The 18,996-nt window shown below is 45.2% G+C and overlaps 1 protein-coding gene across 6 annotated transcripts; it reads right to left on the bottom strand.

Moving 5' to 3' along the window:
* Positions 1–13: 13 nt before the first annotated feature.
* slc10a3 (solute carrier family 10 member 3) lies at positions 14–16,198 on the bottom strand. Of its 6 annotated transcripts, XM_061283795.1 has the most exons (5): positions 15,848–15,907; positions 15,604–15,681; positions 12,108–12,231; positions 8,496–11,704; positions 14–2,587 (listed from the first exon to the last, which is right to left on the bottom strand). In XM_061283795.1, the coding sequence occupies exon 5, from the start codon at positions 2,335–2,337 to the stop codon at positions 796–798; it is 1,542 nt and encodes a 513-aa protein (XP_061139779.1). In that variant the 5' UTR covers positions 2,338–2,587; positions 8,496–11,704; positions 12,108–12,231; positions 15,604–15,681; positions 15,848–15,907; the 3' UTR covers positions 14–795. The 6 variants fall into 6 exon arrangements, with proteins under 6 accessions (XP_061139779.1, XP_061139778.1, XP_061139784.1 ...); XM_061283794.1 differs by having other exon boundaries at positions 15,604–15,926; XM_061283800.1 differs by lacking the exons at positions 14–2,587; positions 8,496–11,704; positions 12,108–12,231 and adding an exon at positions 13,860–15,513 and having other exon boundaries at positions 15,848–15,885.
* Between the last annotated feature and the right edge of the window lie 2,798 nt (positions 16,199–18,996).

Here is an 18,996-nt window from a genome sequence, read left to right as displayed (position 1 = left end):
GGAGACAAGTTAGTCGTTTTGGGCACCTGCAGGCGGAGAGTTCACTCGTCGCTGTTGTCACAGCGATAGTCGAATGAAGTCTAACTCTCGCTTCCCACAAGACCATCTTTATTAAGAGAAAAAGGGTGGGGGTGACAGTAGACTGAATAAACAAGTTAAAGCTCTTGACATCTAGGAAAACAGAGCAGGGGATGTTTTACGACATTGTTTAGGATGGGACAGACTTAAGTGGTTTATTACCGGTTACATACCAACGTAAGCATAAAACTAATCTACCTAAGTTATTTATTACCGGTTATATACATTCCACCATAATCATAGATCAAGATAGTTTGGAAAACCCTGACATCTCCCTCCTGTTTTATCATATGATTATGTGAACCCGATCAATCAAACATAAGTAAGTAAGTAAATATAAAGAAGAATAGCAAAAATAAAAAAACAATAATAAAAAAGATCAATAAAAAGCTGAGATCACAGCGGACGGCTTGGGGAGCGTGTAGGGTGAAACACGACAAAAACAACAAACACTGATAGCAACAACCTCCAGTGAAGATGAGGACATTCCTCAATACTCCAGATTAAACTTATTGTGTGGTCTAAAAACCTGCTGGCCGATGTTAATATGCAGGAAAAGTCACACACGGTCCCTCTGCCTTAGGCGACCAGAATGCTATCAACAAAAAAATAAAAAGAAAAACACAGAAACAGTACATCATTGTATCCATCACTTGCGAAGCATTTTCGATGGTCAAATCATCAAGTTTCTGTAAAACACGTCCAGTATAATAGCACCTACGCAATCCGCGTTTCATCATGGTCATCACATCCGTCACGACTAAGAAGTTGTATATTTACGTGTGCTACGGTAGAAGAGACGACTCTCGTCACAGCAGACTTCAAACATGGGATAACACAGGTTGTAAACAAGCACAACAACACCAGCACAACAAGCACAGGAGACACTAGTTTCAAAAGCAGTTGCCACCAGTTGCCAGAGAATAGCCATGAAAAGAAACCCCACTGTTGTGGAACTTTGTCATTTGACATGGCCTGCTGTAAGTTCTTCAGCGAAGCCATGGCGTCATAGATGTGTGTATCATTTTCTCCAGGAATGTATGTGCAACAGGAAGTCCCAATGATGTGGCACACACCACCTTGTGCTGCTGTCAACAAGTCCAGAACCATCCTGTTTTGCAAGACCATCAGCCTAATAGCCTGAATCTCTCTATTTTGTCCATCGTTGACTTGTAGTGAGAGATTCGCAAAGGATTGAAAACGATAGTTCAGTGTCTCGATGAAGAGTGATTGTTTTCCAATTCCGACCCAGGGAAAAAGCGCATGAACAACTTTGTCTCCAACGGACCATACTTTATGGTCGCCTGGAACATTCGCACCCCAGATAGGGTCATGAGGGTCAAAGGTTGCAACCGCTCTGCGTTGACGTCCAGAAGAGTTGCGTGCTGTCGTCAGCTGTCGATGTCGTATCCTGTAGGTGTGGTCTGTCACCCACACTGGTGCACACACTCCTGTCCAGTTGGCGGGCAGCATTGGATAAACCTTGTGACCGCACAGCCACCAGCCATTCTGTATGAAGTATGTTCCGTTCGATGGTGCAGACATGTTAGTCGGAGAGCCCTCCCCAACTGAAATGGCTCTCCTATCTTGACACTCAGTGACGATGTCCAAAGCTCCCATCCAGTTTCCTCCTGGAGAGCAGTCACTGTCAATGCATTTGTGGGTCTCACTTCCTTGGATGTAACACGTATAGTCCACTCCAGGCCGCCGCTCTGTGTAGGCCACCTGCGGTAATGTTCGTCCTTTAACAGTCACATTGAGATTTGTCCAGAAAAGCTTATCACAGGTGCCTTCCACAAGTCCAGGGCGGAAAGGGTCGTCATCACTCACTTTGACGGCAGGGTGTTGATATCCAACTCCTCCCATGGATGCCATGCATTTCGCTTCAGTGACATTCATTGCTCTGGCCTCCAAGTGAACTTGCGTGGAGGAAGGGGGGAGCTTTGAACACACATAGCATCCCTCCTGTGTGTGGGCTCTCACAGTGAACTTAACGTACCGGTACCACGTGTTGGTTTCGTATGGGTTTTTGGGGTCCCATGACCAGTCCTCAAAGTTCTCATCGTGTGACCATCGTTTTCCACGGTCAACATTGTCACTTGGTCTGTTCAAATGAGTCCATAGACCATAGCACGCTCCAACCACAACGCAGCAGAGGATCCATCTGGCATATGGAGCCCCGTTGCTACTAGGATGGCAGAGACACCGGGACATCCCCTCGCCTAGCGGAGTGGGGATCGTTGTTTTCTTCACCAACATTGAGACGTCCCACCCTAAACGATAGGACTCCTTTGAAGTTAGTCTTCCCCACCACTCCGAATTAGGGGTCCAGCACTCTCTGCAACTTGCAGTGGCTGAGGTGAATCCAGCTGGGCCGTTCAGCAATCTTCACTGCGGTGGGGGTAGTCAGCAAGACTTGGAATGGTCCCTCCCACCGTGGGCTGAGCCAGTTCTTTCTTTTTACGACCTTGATGTAGACCCAGTCTCCTGGATCGATGGGTTTGTCGACCTGTGAGGAGGAAAGATCAGGCGGCAGTAAATTTGCATTTGACACATCTTTCAGTTTGAGCGTCCTTATCATATAGTCTGCCAAGGACTGCTCTTCATCTGCTTTTTGCAAATCTGCAGGGAACACAGGTAGTCTATATGGTCTCCCATGGATGATTTCAAAAGGTGTTAGCCCTTCTGAAGTGGGAGTAATTCTCATATAGAGCTTCACTAAGTCTAGGCACTCTGGCCAAGATCTGCCTGTTGTTTCCATGCATTTTTTCAACCTGCTTTTGATAGTGGAGTTTGCTCGTTCAACCAGACCAGCGCTCGCAGGATGCCAAGCGCAGTGGTTTTTTAATGTCATCCCAAGGTGTACAGCCATGTTCTGTACAACTTGGTTCACAAAGTGTGGACCATTGTCACTGTAAATGGTTTGGGGGATGCCATGAGTCGGTATGATGGCTTTGCAGATGGCTTTTGCCACTGTTAAGGCATCTGCTCGTTTAGATGGAACTATTTCCACCCATTTGGAAAATGCATCAATCATCACTAAGCAGTATTTGTGAGGTCCACTTTGTGTGAGCTCAATAAAATCCATGTGCATGATTTGAAATGGGTAAGACGGTTTTGGAAATGAGCCTCTCTTAGGTCTCATATTTCCTTGTGGATTATGTTTCACACAAACAGGACATGCTTTACAAAAATTTTTTAAGTAAGCATCTAAACCAAAGGTAGTGAATTGTTGATGTATGATAGACTTCATCCCTCCTGTCGACACATGGCAAGGCCCATGGGTCGCAATTGCTGCTGCCTTAAAAAGTGATTTTGGTAAAACAGGTTTGTCATCGATGCGGTGGATATTATCTGTATCCATCATTGCACCTTTCGTCGTCCACATTCGTTTTTCCACCATTGGAGCATTGCCCTGCATATCTGTCAGTATAGTTTTATCTATGAGTTGTGTGTCCTCTGAATCTATTAAAAAGAATTCATGGCCATGTTTCCCTGCTGCTGCTTCTTTAGCAATTTTGTCTGCTAATCTGTTTCCATTTGAGACTTCATCTGTGCCAGTGGTGTGAGCAGCACATTTACACACAGCTAGTTTAGCAGGTAAATGAATAGCCTGCAACAAGTCTTTTAACAAGGAGGCATGGGTAACCGGCTTACCGGTCGATGTTGTCATCCCTCTGCGCTCCCATTGTTTCGCAAAATAGAACAGAGTAGAAAACGCATACTGACTGTCCGTGTATACAGTGACTTCCTTATCTTCTGCTAATTGACAAGCTCTTGTTAGCGCAATTAGCTCAGCAGCCTGCGCTGACCTGTTGTATGGAAGCTTCTCTGCTTCAACAATCTGGTTTGGCAATCCCACAATTGCATAGCCACTTTGATTGTTCCCTCTAGGATCCTTTGAACATGATCCATCCACAAACCACTTTTCTCCTTTGTCAAGTGGCGTGTCACTTAAATCTTCTCTGGGCAGCTGTAGATGTTCTGTGGCATCCAAACAGTTATGTGGTGTACCATCCCCCGGCAACGGAATCAACGTTGCTGGGTTAAGGACTGTGCACCTCTTTATCACAATGTGTGGTTGTGACAGAAGTGTAGCAGTGTAAGATAGGTGTCTGGCTGGTGACAAAAAGCTCATTTTACTTTGCAGTAGCAACACGTCTACAGCATGTGGAACTAGCAGCTCCATTTTGTGAAAAAGCACCACATCTGCAGCCTGTCTTACTGCAAGCGCTGCCGCGCACACTGCTTAGACACAGTCTGGCAAAGATTGAGCCACTGGATCCAATTTTTTGGAATAAAATGCAATTGGTCTTAGTTTGCTGCCATGACTCTGCAGCAACACTGAGGTCATAAAACCATTCCTGCAGTCTGCTGTTTGCACAAAGGTTTTATTGTAGTCTGGCAAGATAAGAGTTGTAGTTTCTATCAGAGCCTGTTTCAGCACCACAAAAGCATCATCTGCCACTGTTGTCCACATAATTTTTTCTGTCATTGCCATGGGGACTCCATGCACAATGTTCAGCAGCGGTTGTGTCTTTTCCGCATAATGTGGGATCCATGCTCTACAGTAATTGCAGAGTCCCAAAAATGACATCATTTGTTTTTTTGTTTCAGGTTTCGGTGCATCTGCAATGATCTGCTTTCTGGTTCTCTGTATCTGTCTTCCAGAAGCTGACAAAGTGTGACCTAAATAGTTCACCTCCTGTCTGACCCATTGTAGCTTGTTCTTGCTCACTTTATTCCCTGTTTTGCAGAGAAAGTGTAACAACGCTAAGGAGTCTTCCTTGCAAGCAGCTTCAGTTTCAGAGGCTATCAGGAGATCATCTACATAAACTAGAAGTTGGCTTTTGTTTGACATCTGAAAATCAGCCAGACAGGCCATGATAGCTTGAATGAAAATAGTTGGACTATCAGCAAATCCCTGTGGCAATCTGGTGTACGTATAGCTTTGTCCTTTAAAGGTAAACGCAAACCAAAACTGTGAGTCTGGGTGAATTGGCACTGAGAAAAATGCATTGCTAAGATCAATTACTGTGAAAAACTTCTGGTTAGGTTTCAAAGTGTTCAGAAGTGTGTGTGGGTCAGGCACATTAGGCGCTCTTGTCTGCACTGCATCATTCACTGCTCGTAAATCTTGTATCATTCGCCAATCAATTTTATTGGCCTTTTGGACTGGAAAAATAGGAGTGTTGCAAGGAGAATCCGAGCACTTCCTAATGATTCCTCCTGTCAAAAGATCATTTATAACAGGGGCAATCCCGTTTATTGCCTCCTGTTTTAAAGGATATTGCTTAACTCTTGGGCGCCAATCTGATCTTGGTTTGATCTGTACCGGTGGAATGGATGTTAAAAGTCCTACATCAGATGGCCCCTTTGTCCACAGTTTTTCAGGAAGCCCAGCCAATTCCCCCTCCTCCTTCTCATTCAAACAAATGTCAACTAGTCAGGTTAGCGCACAAGCGCATGCCCTACCAACAGCTACTTCACACACTGTTTGCTTCCACATGTCACAACTGGTACTGTAGCTCCACCCATCACCTTTGTCCTCATAATCAGTGACAGATCTAGCAAGTTTAATTCGGCAACCCACATCTGCCCATGTTATACTGTGAGGTTTGAACAATGAAATGTGGGGTACAGCTGACAACTTGTATTTGTCTTTCTGAGGAGCGGGTAGGAGCACAGCAGCAGCTGCAAATGACCCGCGATCTGTGTACAGAGCAGTGATTGTTAAAGTTACTTCTGTGTCACTGAGAAAACTTTCAATATACTCATCATGTGGATCAGTGAGGATATTCATGGTGACATGTAATTGATTACAAGTCATTTCTGATTCAGGTCGGGACAATTGTTTTCGAGCTTCACTCAGCAATCTGCTTGGTAGCTTGGGATTCCGTTCGGGAGTGATGTCATAGGAGCAGGAAATCTGTTCACCTGCTTGTGCAGCATATGAGTCTACATCTCTCACTCTACATGCTCGCATGCCATCCTTTACTGGAATTATTGCAATTCCCAACCGAGTCATCAGATCTCGTCCCAGCAGGTTTATGGGACATTTTGGGGATAGAACAATCGAGACTGAAGCTATGACTCCTGTTTCATCATCTCTCACTACAACTGGATTGGAGATACTCTCCTTGTGTACCTGCCCATCAGCAGATTTCACCCAAATTGTATTTTGGGAGGCCTTCAGATTAGGGACTTTAGTTTTTATTACGGTTTTACAAGCTCCGGTATCACACAAAAACTCAACTTCACTTCCTCCAATGTTTAAGGTAACATATGGTTTTTCTTTTAATGCACTCAGAATGTCCCATGCTGTATGGACATCTACTATTTCTTCCTCTGTAGGAGCACAAGAGGTCATAGGGGGGCAATCTAGTCATGCTGAGAATTTGGCTTTCCCTCTGCCCCTTCCTCCACCCCTTGATTGGTTTTGTTTTTTTCTAAAACACTCTTTTGACCAGTGTCCACGTTTCCCACAGTTCCAACAGTTGTCAGAATCTTGTAGGAGTTTTGAATTGTATGGTGGCCTTCGACCTTGTTGGCCTCTACCTCCTCTGCCCCTCTGGGACCCTTGGAAGAAGACTGTTGTATCTTCATCTAGGTCATTAACGTCTAGATGAAATACATCAGAACTTTTGCCTCTTTTTATCACTTTTTCAGCATGTCTGGCCCATTGCATAGTTGTTGTCACACTTGCAATATCTACTTCCACCAAATGTTTCCTCACCCAGTTGCCTATTTCAGGGCGGAAATTAGTAAGGAGCGCATTTTTAAGCTGTTGCTGATAAGCACTCTCAGCTGCATCATTGAATGGGATGCCACTATGCACCCTGAATTCTTTTTCAAATCTCAAGCGAAAATCATCAGTATCTTCCCCAGGCTTCTGTTTTATTCCTGCCAAATGACCATAATTCGCTCGTCTTTGAAATATTGTTCGCACTCTTTGCACAAGATCATTCCATTGTGCTGCATACTCCCCTCCCAATTGATTTCCCTCAACGGGATAGGGAAAAGGCCCTTGATTATTTCTACCTGTGTAATTTCCTCTAACCTTTGCCCAGTCTTTTCCCAAGGAAGACATTGCAGCTTCTCCTGCCTCATGTCCATTCAGTCTATAGGAATGTATGATGCCAGCCATGTCTTCTGCCCATTTTTCTGGGTCTTCAGCAACAGGGGTAACCCCTTCAACTGCTTTCCTTGCCTCTTCCAAAGTCCATGGCCGAAAAACATATGTATGTGGAGGTTGGCCTTCCCCTACAATAGGGTTTGGCACTTGGATCATTGGGCACACATCAACATTGTCTAAATTTTGGGAAAATCTAGCAGCAGTGGTCAAACTTCTTGTTTGTACAGGGCTTCTAATCATTTGACCCTGACCTTTTTTGCTGTTATATGGGGGAGGGCGCAGGTCTGTTAAGCTTGGATACAAGTTTTGCGCACAAGCGGACAACCCCTCTTGCTCCTCTGCTTGCGCTGTATCCGGGACAGTGCGCCTGCGCACTGTGGCCTCATTGTCTTCCGGCCTGACAAACATGGTCGCAGCCTCATCACTTTTCATCTTTCTATCTTTTGTCTTTTGGAGTTGTTCTCTTCTCTCTTGTGAAGCATTCAACCATATTTTAGCACAAATCAATTCTTTCTCTTTTCTTTTCTTTTTCAATCCCTCTGACTTTCTATTCACACTCTCCTCCAGAACATCCACCACTATCTTCCACACTTCAACTTTCAACTTCCCTTCTACTCCATACTTTTTCTTCCACTTCGGCATGTATTGCATACAATTAACAAATTTACTCGCCATGTACTTCTCATCTCCGTCAAGAGCTAGGGATTTACAGTTTTTATTTCCCATCTTAATTTGGTATTTTAGGTTTATACAATTTTTTCTTAAAAATTTATTCTTTTTCTTTGAGGATCCTCAATGCAAGTTTAAATTGACCTTTGAACAATTACTAGCCTGTATTATTTTCGTGGATCAATGCTAGAACTGCTATTTAGTCAATTTATCCTACCAGTCACACTTTCTCAACCACACAAATTTCTTATCCCTGCCAACGCGAAGTCCTCTTTTAAAAATAAAAGAGCTGCTTCATCCGGATAGGGGACTCTACAACACCCCTTCCTTCCCTGGGAACTAAAGACAACCGTCCAGTTACCCAGCCCTGCCAACGCGAAGTTGTCCCCTTAGAACAGCGGTTGTCAAATCAGGGTACACGGAGGTACGTGAGATTTGACAAAAATATTTTGAAAACCACTGCTCCAGAAGAGCCACTTCATCCAGAGGGGGACTCTACAACACCCCCTCCTTCCACAAGACTTCTTATCTTCTGTCTTGCCTATTTCTATTCCTGTGCACTTTTACGCGTTTCACAACAACACAATCCCACAACTTTAGGGCTTTAACTTACTTGTCTCCTTGGTTCGCTGTTCAGCCGGATCCCGTCAATCCACATCTGTCAGACGAAGGCAGACTTAAGATGCTGGCCCAGCGAAGAATTTCCTTCCTAGGTCTTTCTGTACCAGGTCCGGCTAAATGGACGCTGGCCCGTCGACGGTGTGCAGCGTGTCGTCCTCCGTCAGCCAGATGGCGGGTATGAGGGATCCCGGGTTTCGGCACCAAAATGTTAGGGTGGTGCTCACTCTAACTTATTTTGCAAGAACCACTCGGAGACAAGTTAGTCGTTTTGGGCACCTGCAGGCGGAGAGTTCACTCGTCGCTGTTGTCACAGCGATAGTCGAATGAAGTCTAACTCTCGCTTCCCACAAGACCATCTTTATTAAGAGAAAAAGGGTGGGGGTGACAGTAGACTGAATAAACAAGTTAAAGCTCTTGACATCTAGGAAAACAGAGCAGGGGATGTTTTACGACATTGTTTAGGATGGGACAGACTTAAGTGGTTTATTACCGGTTACATACCAACGTAAGCATAAAACTAATCTACCTAAGTTATTTATTACCGGTTATATACATTCCACCATAATCATAGATCAAGATAGTTTGGAAAACCCTGACATCTTGCTTTGTCAGGATTAAACAATTGGTAAATTCGGCCTAATTGATCTACTGGTTTTCTCTTTGACAGAACGAACTCGCAAAATTGTTAGGTGCGACAGTGTGTGGATTTGGACATAATTCTTGTGTTAAGTGTTGATCGCAATTTGGAGTCAGATCAATAGCTAAAATCCGTATCCTAACAGAAGGCATGATAGGCTAAAACATGCAAAGCACAGAAGGGTGCATACAGTTCTAAACATTGTGTGGGGTATGGGCACGCACGCACACACACACGCGCACACACACGCACATACCTTTATGTTTGACAGCAATGCTGACATGGGTTTCTTGCAGATATTGCAAGATGGCGGCGCGCACAGACGCAGCGGCCCGGCGCTCCTGAGTTGTTGGCAGTTTTGCAAAGCAGGAAGCATGGACAAACCTGCGGAGGGGCATCAAGAAGGCCAAGCACAGCTACCAAAAGCGTATAGACACACTTTACAAAAAATAACTCCAGAGGTATGTGGCAAGTGATTAAGGCCCTGACTGGGTACAACACCACAGCCACAGTACCATCAGATAGCACCCTCCCAGATGCACTGAACCAGTTCTTCGCCCGCTTCGACCATCACAGCAGGGAAAACCCAATCCTTGCTCCACCAGCGGATGAGAGCCGACTACAGCTCCAGCCACAACAGGTCAGAAAGATCCTGAGGAAAGTCGACGCAAGGAAGGCACCTAGCCCAGATGGTGTCCCGGGATGGGTACTTAAAGCCTGCGTAGACCAGCTCGCGGAGGTATTCACGACCATCTTTAACCTCCCGCTCCAGCAGGCCGTGGTTCCCACCTGTCTTAAATCTGCCATCATTGTCCCTATACCCAAGAATAACCCTTACCCCTATTATCACTAAATGCTTTGAGAGACTCATCCTTCCCTCCATCAAGTCCGCCATCCCAGCCAACATCGGCCAGTACCAGTTTGCCTACCGAGCAAACAGGTCAACAAAGGATGCAGTCATGATGGCGCTCCACACAGCCCTCACTCACCTGGATCAGAGAAACACTTATGTGAGAAGGCTAATTGTGGACTTCAGCTCAGCATTTAACATGGTCCTTCCCCAGAAGCTGGTCACAAAGCTGCACAACCTGGGCTTAGACATTTTACTGTGTGCATGGATATGGGACTTTCTCAGGAACAGACCACAGCGCGTCAGGATGCGAGACCACTTTTCCTCCACACTCATACTGAACACTGGAACACCACAGGGGTGTGTCATCAGCCCGCTTCTCTTCTCTTTGTTCACGCATGACTGTTTCCCCATCCATCCCACAAACACCATCGTTAAGTTCGCTGATGACACCACTATTGTAGGACTGATTAAGAACAATGAGTCAGCCTACAGGGAGGAGGTCAAACATTTGATCGACTGGTCCTCTTAGAACAACCTGGAACTTAACTCAACTAACCACTAAGACAAAAGAAATAATTGTGGATTTTAGGAAAGCCAAAAGGACTGTGCCACCCACCCTCTCTATTAGAGGTGAGGAGGTTGAGAGAGTGGAGAGCTTTAAGTTCCTGGGAATTCACATCTTCACCTGGTCCATCCACACCTTGAAACAGGTGAAGAAGGCACACCAGAGGCTTTACTTCCTCAGGAAGCTGAAACAGCATCAAATTCCACGCCCCCTGCTGGTTAACTTTTATAGAGCATCCATCAAATCCATCCTGACCTACTGCTATACAGTGTGGTTCACCAGCTGCACTGCAAAGGACAGGAAGGACCTGCAGCGGGTGGTGAGGACGGCAGAGAAGATAATCGGGACTACATTGCCCTCCCTTGAAGAGATCAACACAGGTCGACTCAATAAAAAAGACAAAAACATCAGTATTGATTCCACACACCCTGGTCATGCCCTGTTCTTCCCACTCCCCTCTGGTAAAAGGTACTGCTTCTTAACATTGAGAACTTCACGATTGAGCAACGGTTTTGTTTCATCAGGCTGTTAAAACCATCACTCCACCACTGCTCATCCCATGCAAAGACTGACACAGATTCCCCCATCACACACACACACAGCAACAAGTGCAATATCCAGCCCCCTCGCCTTGTGCACTTTGATCGCTCAAACGCAGATTTGATTCTTGTTTATTATTTTTTTGTATTGCATTTTATCTGTACTTTATACTGTTATATATACGTATGTATGTGCATGATCTGCCACTCAGCATTAAGGGTTGGAATTGGGGGGTTAGATCACCAAATGATCCCCGAGCGCGGCACCGCTGCTGCTCACTGCTCCCCTCTCCCCCAGGGGATGGATCAAAATCACATGGGAATGGGTTAAATGCAGAGGACAAATTTCACCACACCCAAATGTGTGTGTGACGATCATTGGGACTTTAACTTGACTTTAATGTGGAGCTGCCAAACAGATTTTCACAGTTAACACTGCGTTAACGTGACAATAAAGGAATTCAATTCAATTCATGGTACCTGACCTTGTAAAAATCAGAAGATATAGTTTTACAAAAGGGTGCAGTGAAAACTGCTGCAACACCCTGTGCATCTTCTCAAAGACTGAAGGGGGATCCTGCACTCTTTGTAGTATTGTCTGATGAATCTGTTCAGGTCAAACAGACACACAAGCACATTATTTTAATATGGAAAAAGGTTACTAGAATGTATCAAAAAACACACACTGAACACATTTTTATTTTTTTCGTGCTAATTAAGTGCACTGGGAATGTCTACCACCCTAGCTTCGTTAACATGTATGTACTGTAATGACCGAGTGTATTTACAGCCGAGTTTACCACACATTGCACGATAAACATTTTAAAAATAACTTAATGCTGATGTTGACCTACTGATTTGGGTGTAGGAACACATTTTAAGCACTTAATTATGTTTATGCTATGTTACCTACAGCCATTAAGTTGAAGTCAGCGAGCAGCCTCTTAAGTCACATTACTTCAGTCAATCAAATCAGTCGCTGACTTTCCAATCCAGTGATTACCACTAACCTCCACCTGGGGACCGGCTGGCTGTGGAAGACTGCAAAGGAGGGATTGATTCTAGTGGGCTGAACTGTTTCTGGGGCAACTCCATCCTTGTGGTTGTACAGCAAGCTGTACTTCCAAGCAGGTGCTGCACAAGCAAACACACCAAATAAAAAATAAAATTAAAATAAAAACAACAGACGCATACACGTGGGACACGTCATTGTCTTCTGTGGCACCAAAAGGTATACAACTGTTTAATTTTTTCTATATTTGGCTGCATGCCACCAGTGCAGCAATTTCGTGTGACCTTGTACCACTAAGTCCGTTATTTGCAGCGTTTGGCTGATTCGGACCGACTGAGTGAAGCTGAAATAGAAAAGAACTAAGAGAAAGAAGACGATGCCCATCTCTGTTACTTTGCTTTGAGATGATGTGCACACTTGTGCAACAACATAACTTTAGTTGTTTATTCTTACTGTTTATATGTTTTAAGTGTGTAGTAGATTCATGGTGTAAAGCAGGGGTCACCAAATTTTCTTAAACCGAAAGCTACTTCCTGGGTACTGATTAAGGCAAAGGGCTACCAGTTTGACACACACTTCTGAGATAGCCAATTTGCTCAATTTGGCTTTTACTATGTGTTATTGTCATTTCCAGTTCACATGTAAGTGTGATTTTAACAAGAATAGCAAAAATTCAGTCAAACCTTGGTTTTTGACCACAATCCGTTCCAGAAGGCGGTTCGAGAAGCGAATTGGTCGAATTCCAAATCTGCTTTTCCCATTACAAATACTGGAATTTTTTAAAATCCGTTTCAAGACAAATAAAACCCGCCTTTTTAAGCAATTTTTCATTCGTGCATATTTGTCCGATCGCGCAACTGCGCGTCGCCCACCGTGCAACTGCACCGCGCTGGTCGCATTATTTAAATATTTTTAAAGTCCTGATGTACTTTCCAAAATTTAAGTGGACCTCAGTGCGCAGGGAGCTTAATTTTGTCCGATCACGCAACCGCAGCGCACCGCCGAACGCGCAACAGTAGCGCGTCGCCGACCGCGCAACTGCACCGCGTTGGTCGCATTATTGTGACAGAGCCGTCGTTAAAATTTACAAAATATTTTTCCAAAATTTATGTGGACCCCATTGCGCAGGAAGCTTATTTTGGTCCGATCGCACAACCGCAGCGCGCTGGGCGCTCACTGTAGCATAGCTTTAAAAGTGTCTTTGTGTTTTAGGATGGCTTTACTGCTCCCACTTGCTTTCTTTGGAGGCATGATTAGGGGTTAATACAATCCTCAAAGTAACAAAAATACAATAAAAACGGAGTCAGTCGGCATCTGGGCCGCGCGGTCGGGTTTTCTCGGGTCCTCCTGGCTCATCTCGCGAGGTTCGACCTCCGAATTTTGTTCGACAACCGAAGCAAAAAAATCTCGAATTTTTTGTTCGAATTCCAATTATTTCGAGAACCGGGACGTCCGAAAACCGAGGTTTGACTGTAAAATAAATAGATGCAGCTCACTGACATGTGCCGCTATTTGAGCTAATTTTAGAACAGTTCTGCGGGCGACTCATGCGGTTCTCTCGGGCAACCTGGTGCCCGCGGGCACCATGTTGGTGACCCCTGGTGTAAAGTTTTTAAATGATATAGCTTTTCATTTTTTTACTCCACAAAAGCATTCCAGGGGTGTGTAAGACTACTCCACGCAGTATGCATTTTTCTGCTACATCTATCATATACTAAGCCACATTTTTTAATTGCACACGCTGTAAAACTTTGTTTTGTCATGTTTTTTATTCATTTTGTCTCTATATTCAAGTGTGTGGATACATAGATCCACCAAACACAATCAATAGCAAATAATTAACCACACCCCCCACCCATTTTACACCATTCTCCCACCACTGGCAAAGACACATTGAACTGCTTGTAAACATGATGAAAATGAATCTGAGTTTTGTTTCAAAAAGTAATTTAGTAGAAAAATAGATTGTCTTTTTTGGGTATTTCTATTTTGTGAATTGTTACACCATGTAGCGCATGGTGTAATATACACAGAAATGAGACAAATATAGTTCTGGAGGTTATAAGGCCATTGGTTTTCATTAAAAATCTGAAAAGGGTGATATAAGAAAAGTCAGCCAACTGTCCTGTTCATGATGGGGAAAAAAGGAAAATGGTATAAGGTGTGTTTTCTTTTTCTTCCCAAGGTCACAAAATTGCATTAACAATCAGGTGTCACTTCTAGGGACAGTGGGCCCACACAACCAGTGCTGGGTGTAATAGGCCAGAACTGCAAGAAGCATCTCAGAGGTGCTCGTCAGGGCCACAATGAACGGAGCTTGTGACGCAAAGTCGGCCTCCATCCGGCGGAAGGACAGCTGCATGACAGCAAGGGCTAGCAAGCTGTTCTGGACACCCACTTCAATGCTCACTGTCTTTCTCTCCGAAGGTGCCAGTCCCACTAATTTAGCCAGAACTGACCCAACTAACAACCCGAGCAAAGGCACAGTCACGCCAACAGCCACAATCGAAGGGCTGACATTGGCCAGTATAGATGCGCCCATTTGGTAGGCCATGAAGATGCCACCAACAATAAGCACAAAGCTAAAGGGCCGTATGAGTCCTAGCAAGACACGAGTGAGGGCAGGCAGGCGTAGCTTGACCAGCATTCCAAGCGAAATGGGGATGGCAATGAAGAGGAGGGTGCCAAGAATCTTTATGAACGGCACATGCAGTGCCGCATGCACCCCCAGCAGACGTCCATACAGAGTTGATGACAGGGGCATGGCTGCCATCGCCACCACTGTTGACACCAGGGTCATGGAGATAGCAAGGGTGACGTCTCCTCCGAGCAGCAGACTGTAAAGGTATCCGCCTCCGCCACCTGGGGTGGAGCATGTGATCACTAGGCCCAGTGAGAGCGCTTTGGGCAGCAAGGCCAGTCGAGACACGCTGTAAGCATACAACGGCATCACCAGGAACTGACCAAGCACCCCGAGTACCAGTGGCACGGGGCTCTTCACTAGAGCCTTCAGTACCTCCACCTCCACCTTGCACCCAAAGGCACACTTGTTGATAACAATGAGGGGAAGCAAAGCAAATAGCACAGGGTTCTCTGAAAAATGGGATAGTCCTCCTGACTGGATGAGTTGTGTGGCTGGGTCATCATTCCCAGGGGCCACCACAATGCAGTAATCCGTCCTCTCCTCGATCAAAATGGGCACAGAATTCTGGTCTAGTCCCAGCAGCTGGATCTCAAGCTGGGCTCTTCCTGGAAAACCGGAGAGGATACTGATAATGTAGCTCCTTCCAGGTCCTGCATGGCCACTATCTGTCACATTCAAGATGGAGAGGACCTCTGGATCGAAGGAGCGCACCGTCACAGTCTGTTTCCAGCTCTGGCGGCCTTTCCTGCCGGCTGCTTGGCTTTGAAATTGGGTGGATATTACAATCACACCCTTAGTGTTTTCAGGGAACTCAAATTCCTGTGACGAACCATCCCCAATGGTGAGATACCTGCTGCTATCTGCCGTCAAATCGGAGAGGTTGCTGCGGTTGATGTGACTTGCAGTGGCCCACGCACCGTCCGCTTCGCTGATAAAAAGGAACAAACAACACAATGTAAATAGCGTCCTCATTGTATTCTTCGACAGGCGCTGCAGACACTTTTCTCCCCTGCCACGCTTTTACTCCGCGACGTCAAACACTGTCATTGTTGTCTCCGGTGTAAACAAGAGCGTTAGGGATCGACATCGCGTACATTTCTTGTTTCATTGCAGCCATTGTACCGGAACCAAGACGTCACCCCGCCCTGTCCACGGACATATATAGAATTGACTTTACGCTACACCTCGCTCGCCGCCTGGAGGAGTGAAGCCACTAGCGGCCATCTTACGTTGCCAATTTCTGACGCTGCCTAATTTGATTATATTTCTCCGTGATATTTTCACGTTATTTCCTGTCTCTGCTGCGAAAATCCCACCGTATATGGCATACAGTTTTATCTTTACGTTTGGGAAAAGCGCTACATGTACATTTTATCTGTAAGAATTTTATTTTCTTCTTTAAGATATACATCTGAGCGGTACCTAAACATTCGTCCATGTTGTGTTGTCAGAACCGTCGACAAAGCAATAATCCACGATATAAAGGTAATGTACTCTAATATATTCGTCAATACAAAGAAAAAAGTTGTTTGTTTGAGAAGCGCTCATTGAGCTCCGCGGGTATCCAAGCCTGGTAACGGTGGCAACGTAATACGGCTGCCGTCTTGCTTCAATCACGAGGGGCCTACAATGACGGGAAGCTTGACGCCAAAACGTCATTTACGTGTCGAAAGCGATACAAATGTGGGAAGTCGAACTCTTCGGACTTCCAAAGAGAAAATGTGCACTCGAACACTAGGGTTGTAACCTCTGTCATTCAGAAATACTGTTAAGTTTGACCATTGAATCAGCATTTTTGTTTGTAAGCAACGGGGCCCTTCGCTCATCTAACCCAAGTTAAAAATCACCCTTACACGCTGCAATTGTATAGCTCTAATTAGTAAAAATTACACATACCGTATTGGCCCGAATATAAGACGACCCTGATTATAGGACGACCCCTCTTTTTCAAGACTCAAGTTTGAAAAAATACTTTTTGAACACCAAATTAAATTTTTATAATTACAGTACATCTGAAACAAATGATTATAACAATATATTCGAGACAAATAGCCAGTTATTTTGCCTCATTCAAATCATGCAAAAACTGTATATCACATCTTAATATCAGAACATTTAAATATGTAAACTAAAGTGCAATCACATTTTTAAATGAACGGCTTCTAGTTTTTTAAATGTAAATAAACCAATCTACTGTGATAGAACAACAAAATTGCAATAACTGCATTAACCATTAAAGTAAAGTCTAACTGTAACTGTAGTCTTGAAACAAATCTGAGTAAGGAAAAACATTGCAATAAAATAATGCAAACTGCTACCGCTATTGTTGGGGAGCCTGAGGACTGTTGACTCGGACGGTTATGCTCTTTTCGCCCCCGGGTGTCGGTCAGAACACGGGAGGGAAGACATGGTTCAGTTATAATTGCTTTACTGAATTATTGGCAAAAAAATAAATAAATAAATAAATATAGATGAAACACTCTCGGCAACACACCAAACATAAGTCATTGATCGAGACAACAAAATAAATTTGCTGGCGACCGTTAGTCGCCGTGCTGCTACGTAACGGCTACTCGTACGATGCGAGGCAAACTTAAAGGAGCGCGCCGGACTACAGTGCCGGCTCTACGCAGGGTCAAGAGGGGGGCAACGCCCCCTCAAACAGATGTCCTTCCCCATCGAATCAAACTTTTAGAAGTGAAAAATCCACTGATAGAAATACACGTTAATCAGCCCCCTCTCTTTTCTCATGTCCGTGCAATGTCAGGACTCCGCGCCCCTCCGTAAACATCCAATCACTGTGAGTACCTACCTCTGCAACTGGCTACTGGACTTCCTCTGTCAGAGGCCACAGGTAGTACGTGTTGGCGACAAAATCTCCGCCAGCATCACGCTGAGCACGGGGGCCCCCCAAGGCTGCATGCTCAGTCCGCTGCTCTTCACCCTCCTGACGCATGACTGCACTGCAACCTACAGCGACAACCGTATAGTGAAGTTTGCTGACGACACGACTCTGGTGGGTCTCATCACCAAGGGAGACGAGACTCAATACAGGCTGGAGGTTGACCTTCTGACCACGTGGTGCAGGGACAACAACCTCCTGCTGAACGTCGACAAGACCTGCCGCTGACCATCGACGGTGCTGTGGTGGAGAGAGTGAGCAGCGCCAAGTTCCTGGGGGTGCACATCAGTGAGGATCTCTCCTGGTCCACCAACACCGCTTCACTGGCAAAGAAAGCCCAGCGCCGCCTGTACTTCCTGCGGAAACTCAGGCGAGCGAGCGCTCCTCCGGCCGTCATGACTACATTTTACCGCGGCACCATTGAGAGCGTCCTCTCCAGCTGTATTGCTGTTTGGGGTGGCGGCTGCACTGACTACAACTTGAAGGCCCTGCAGCGCATAGTGAACACGGCTGGAAAGATTATTGGTCCTTCGCTCCCCTCCTTGAAGGACATCTACACCTCCCATCTCACCCGCAAGGCGACCACGATTGTGAGTGATGTGAGTCACCCCGCTCACTCTTTGTTCGAGCTTCTGCCCTCTGGGAAGAGGTACAGAAGCCTGCGCTCCCGCACCACCAGACTCTCAAACAGCTTCTTACTCCAGGCTGTTAGGACTCTGAACTCGCTTCCCCGTTCTGCGTAGCGTCCTGTACTTGTACTGTCTGTATGCACACTGGCTCTTATTTGTTGTGTTATCTGGTTATTTATTATTACTCTTATTATTTATTGTTTGTGTCTTCTTGTTTTTTTACATTGCGTCGTTTACTTGTATGTCTATCGTGTACTATGTCTTGTCACCGTGGGATAGAGAAAACCTACCGTTTTTTTCCGTGTATAGTGCGCAAAATTTAACTAATTTATTGTCCTAAAATCTGGGGTGCGCATTATACATGGGTACAAAAAATTTTGAATTTTTTTTTATTTCTATTTTTTTTTTTTTTATTTTTTAAGTCCCAATGATCGTCACACACGCAGGGAGGCAATGGGTCCCATTTTTATAGTCTTTGGTATGGTCTTAACTAGGCTGTATGTAATTTTTTTTGTTGGCGTTGATTTCTCCGACTGCCCGTAAACGCACCACCGCGCTCCGTGCGCGCACGGGAAAGAGGCGGCTCTGTATGGGAGAGACGTTGAAGAGGAATAAAAACACCCTTGGAAACCAAAACTTGCCCCTCGTCGCTGAAATTTAGAAGATATTTTTAAAGTCCTGATGTACTTTCTAAAATTTAAGTGGACCTCAG

Source organism: Syngnathus typhle, linkage group LG7 (genome assembly GCF_033458585.1).
Source record: "Syngnathus typhle isolate RoL2023-S1 ecotype Sweden linkage group LG7, RoL_Styp_1.0, whole genome shotgun sequence".
Lineage (NCBI taxonomy): Eukaryota > Metazoa > Chordata > Actinopteri > Syngnathiformes > Syngnathidae > Syngnathus > Syngnathus typhle.
The sequence above is the reverse complement of the archived record's forward strand: the minus strand, read 5'-3'. Positions and strand labels throughout refer to the sequence as shown.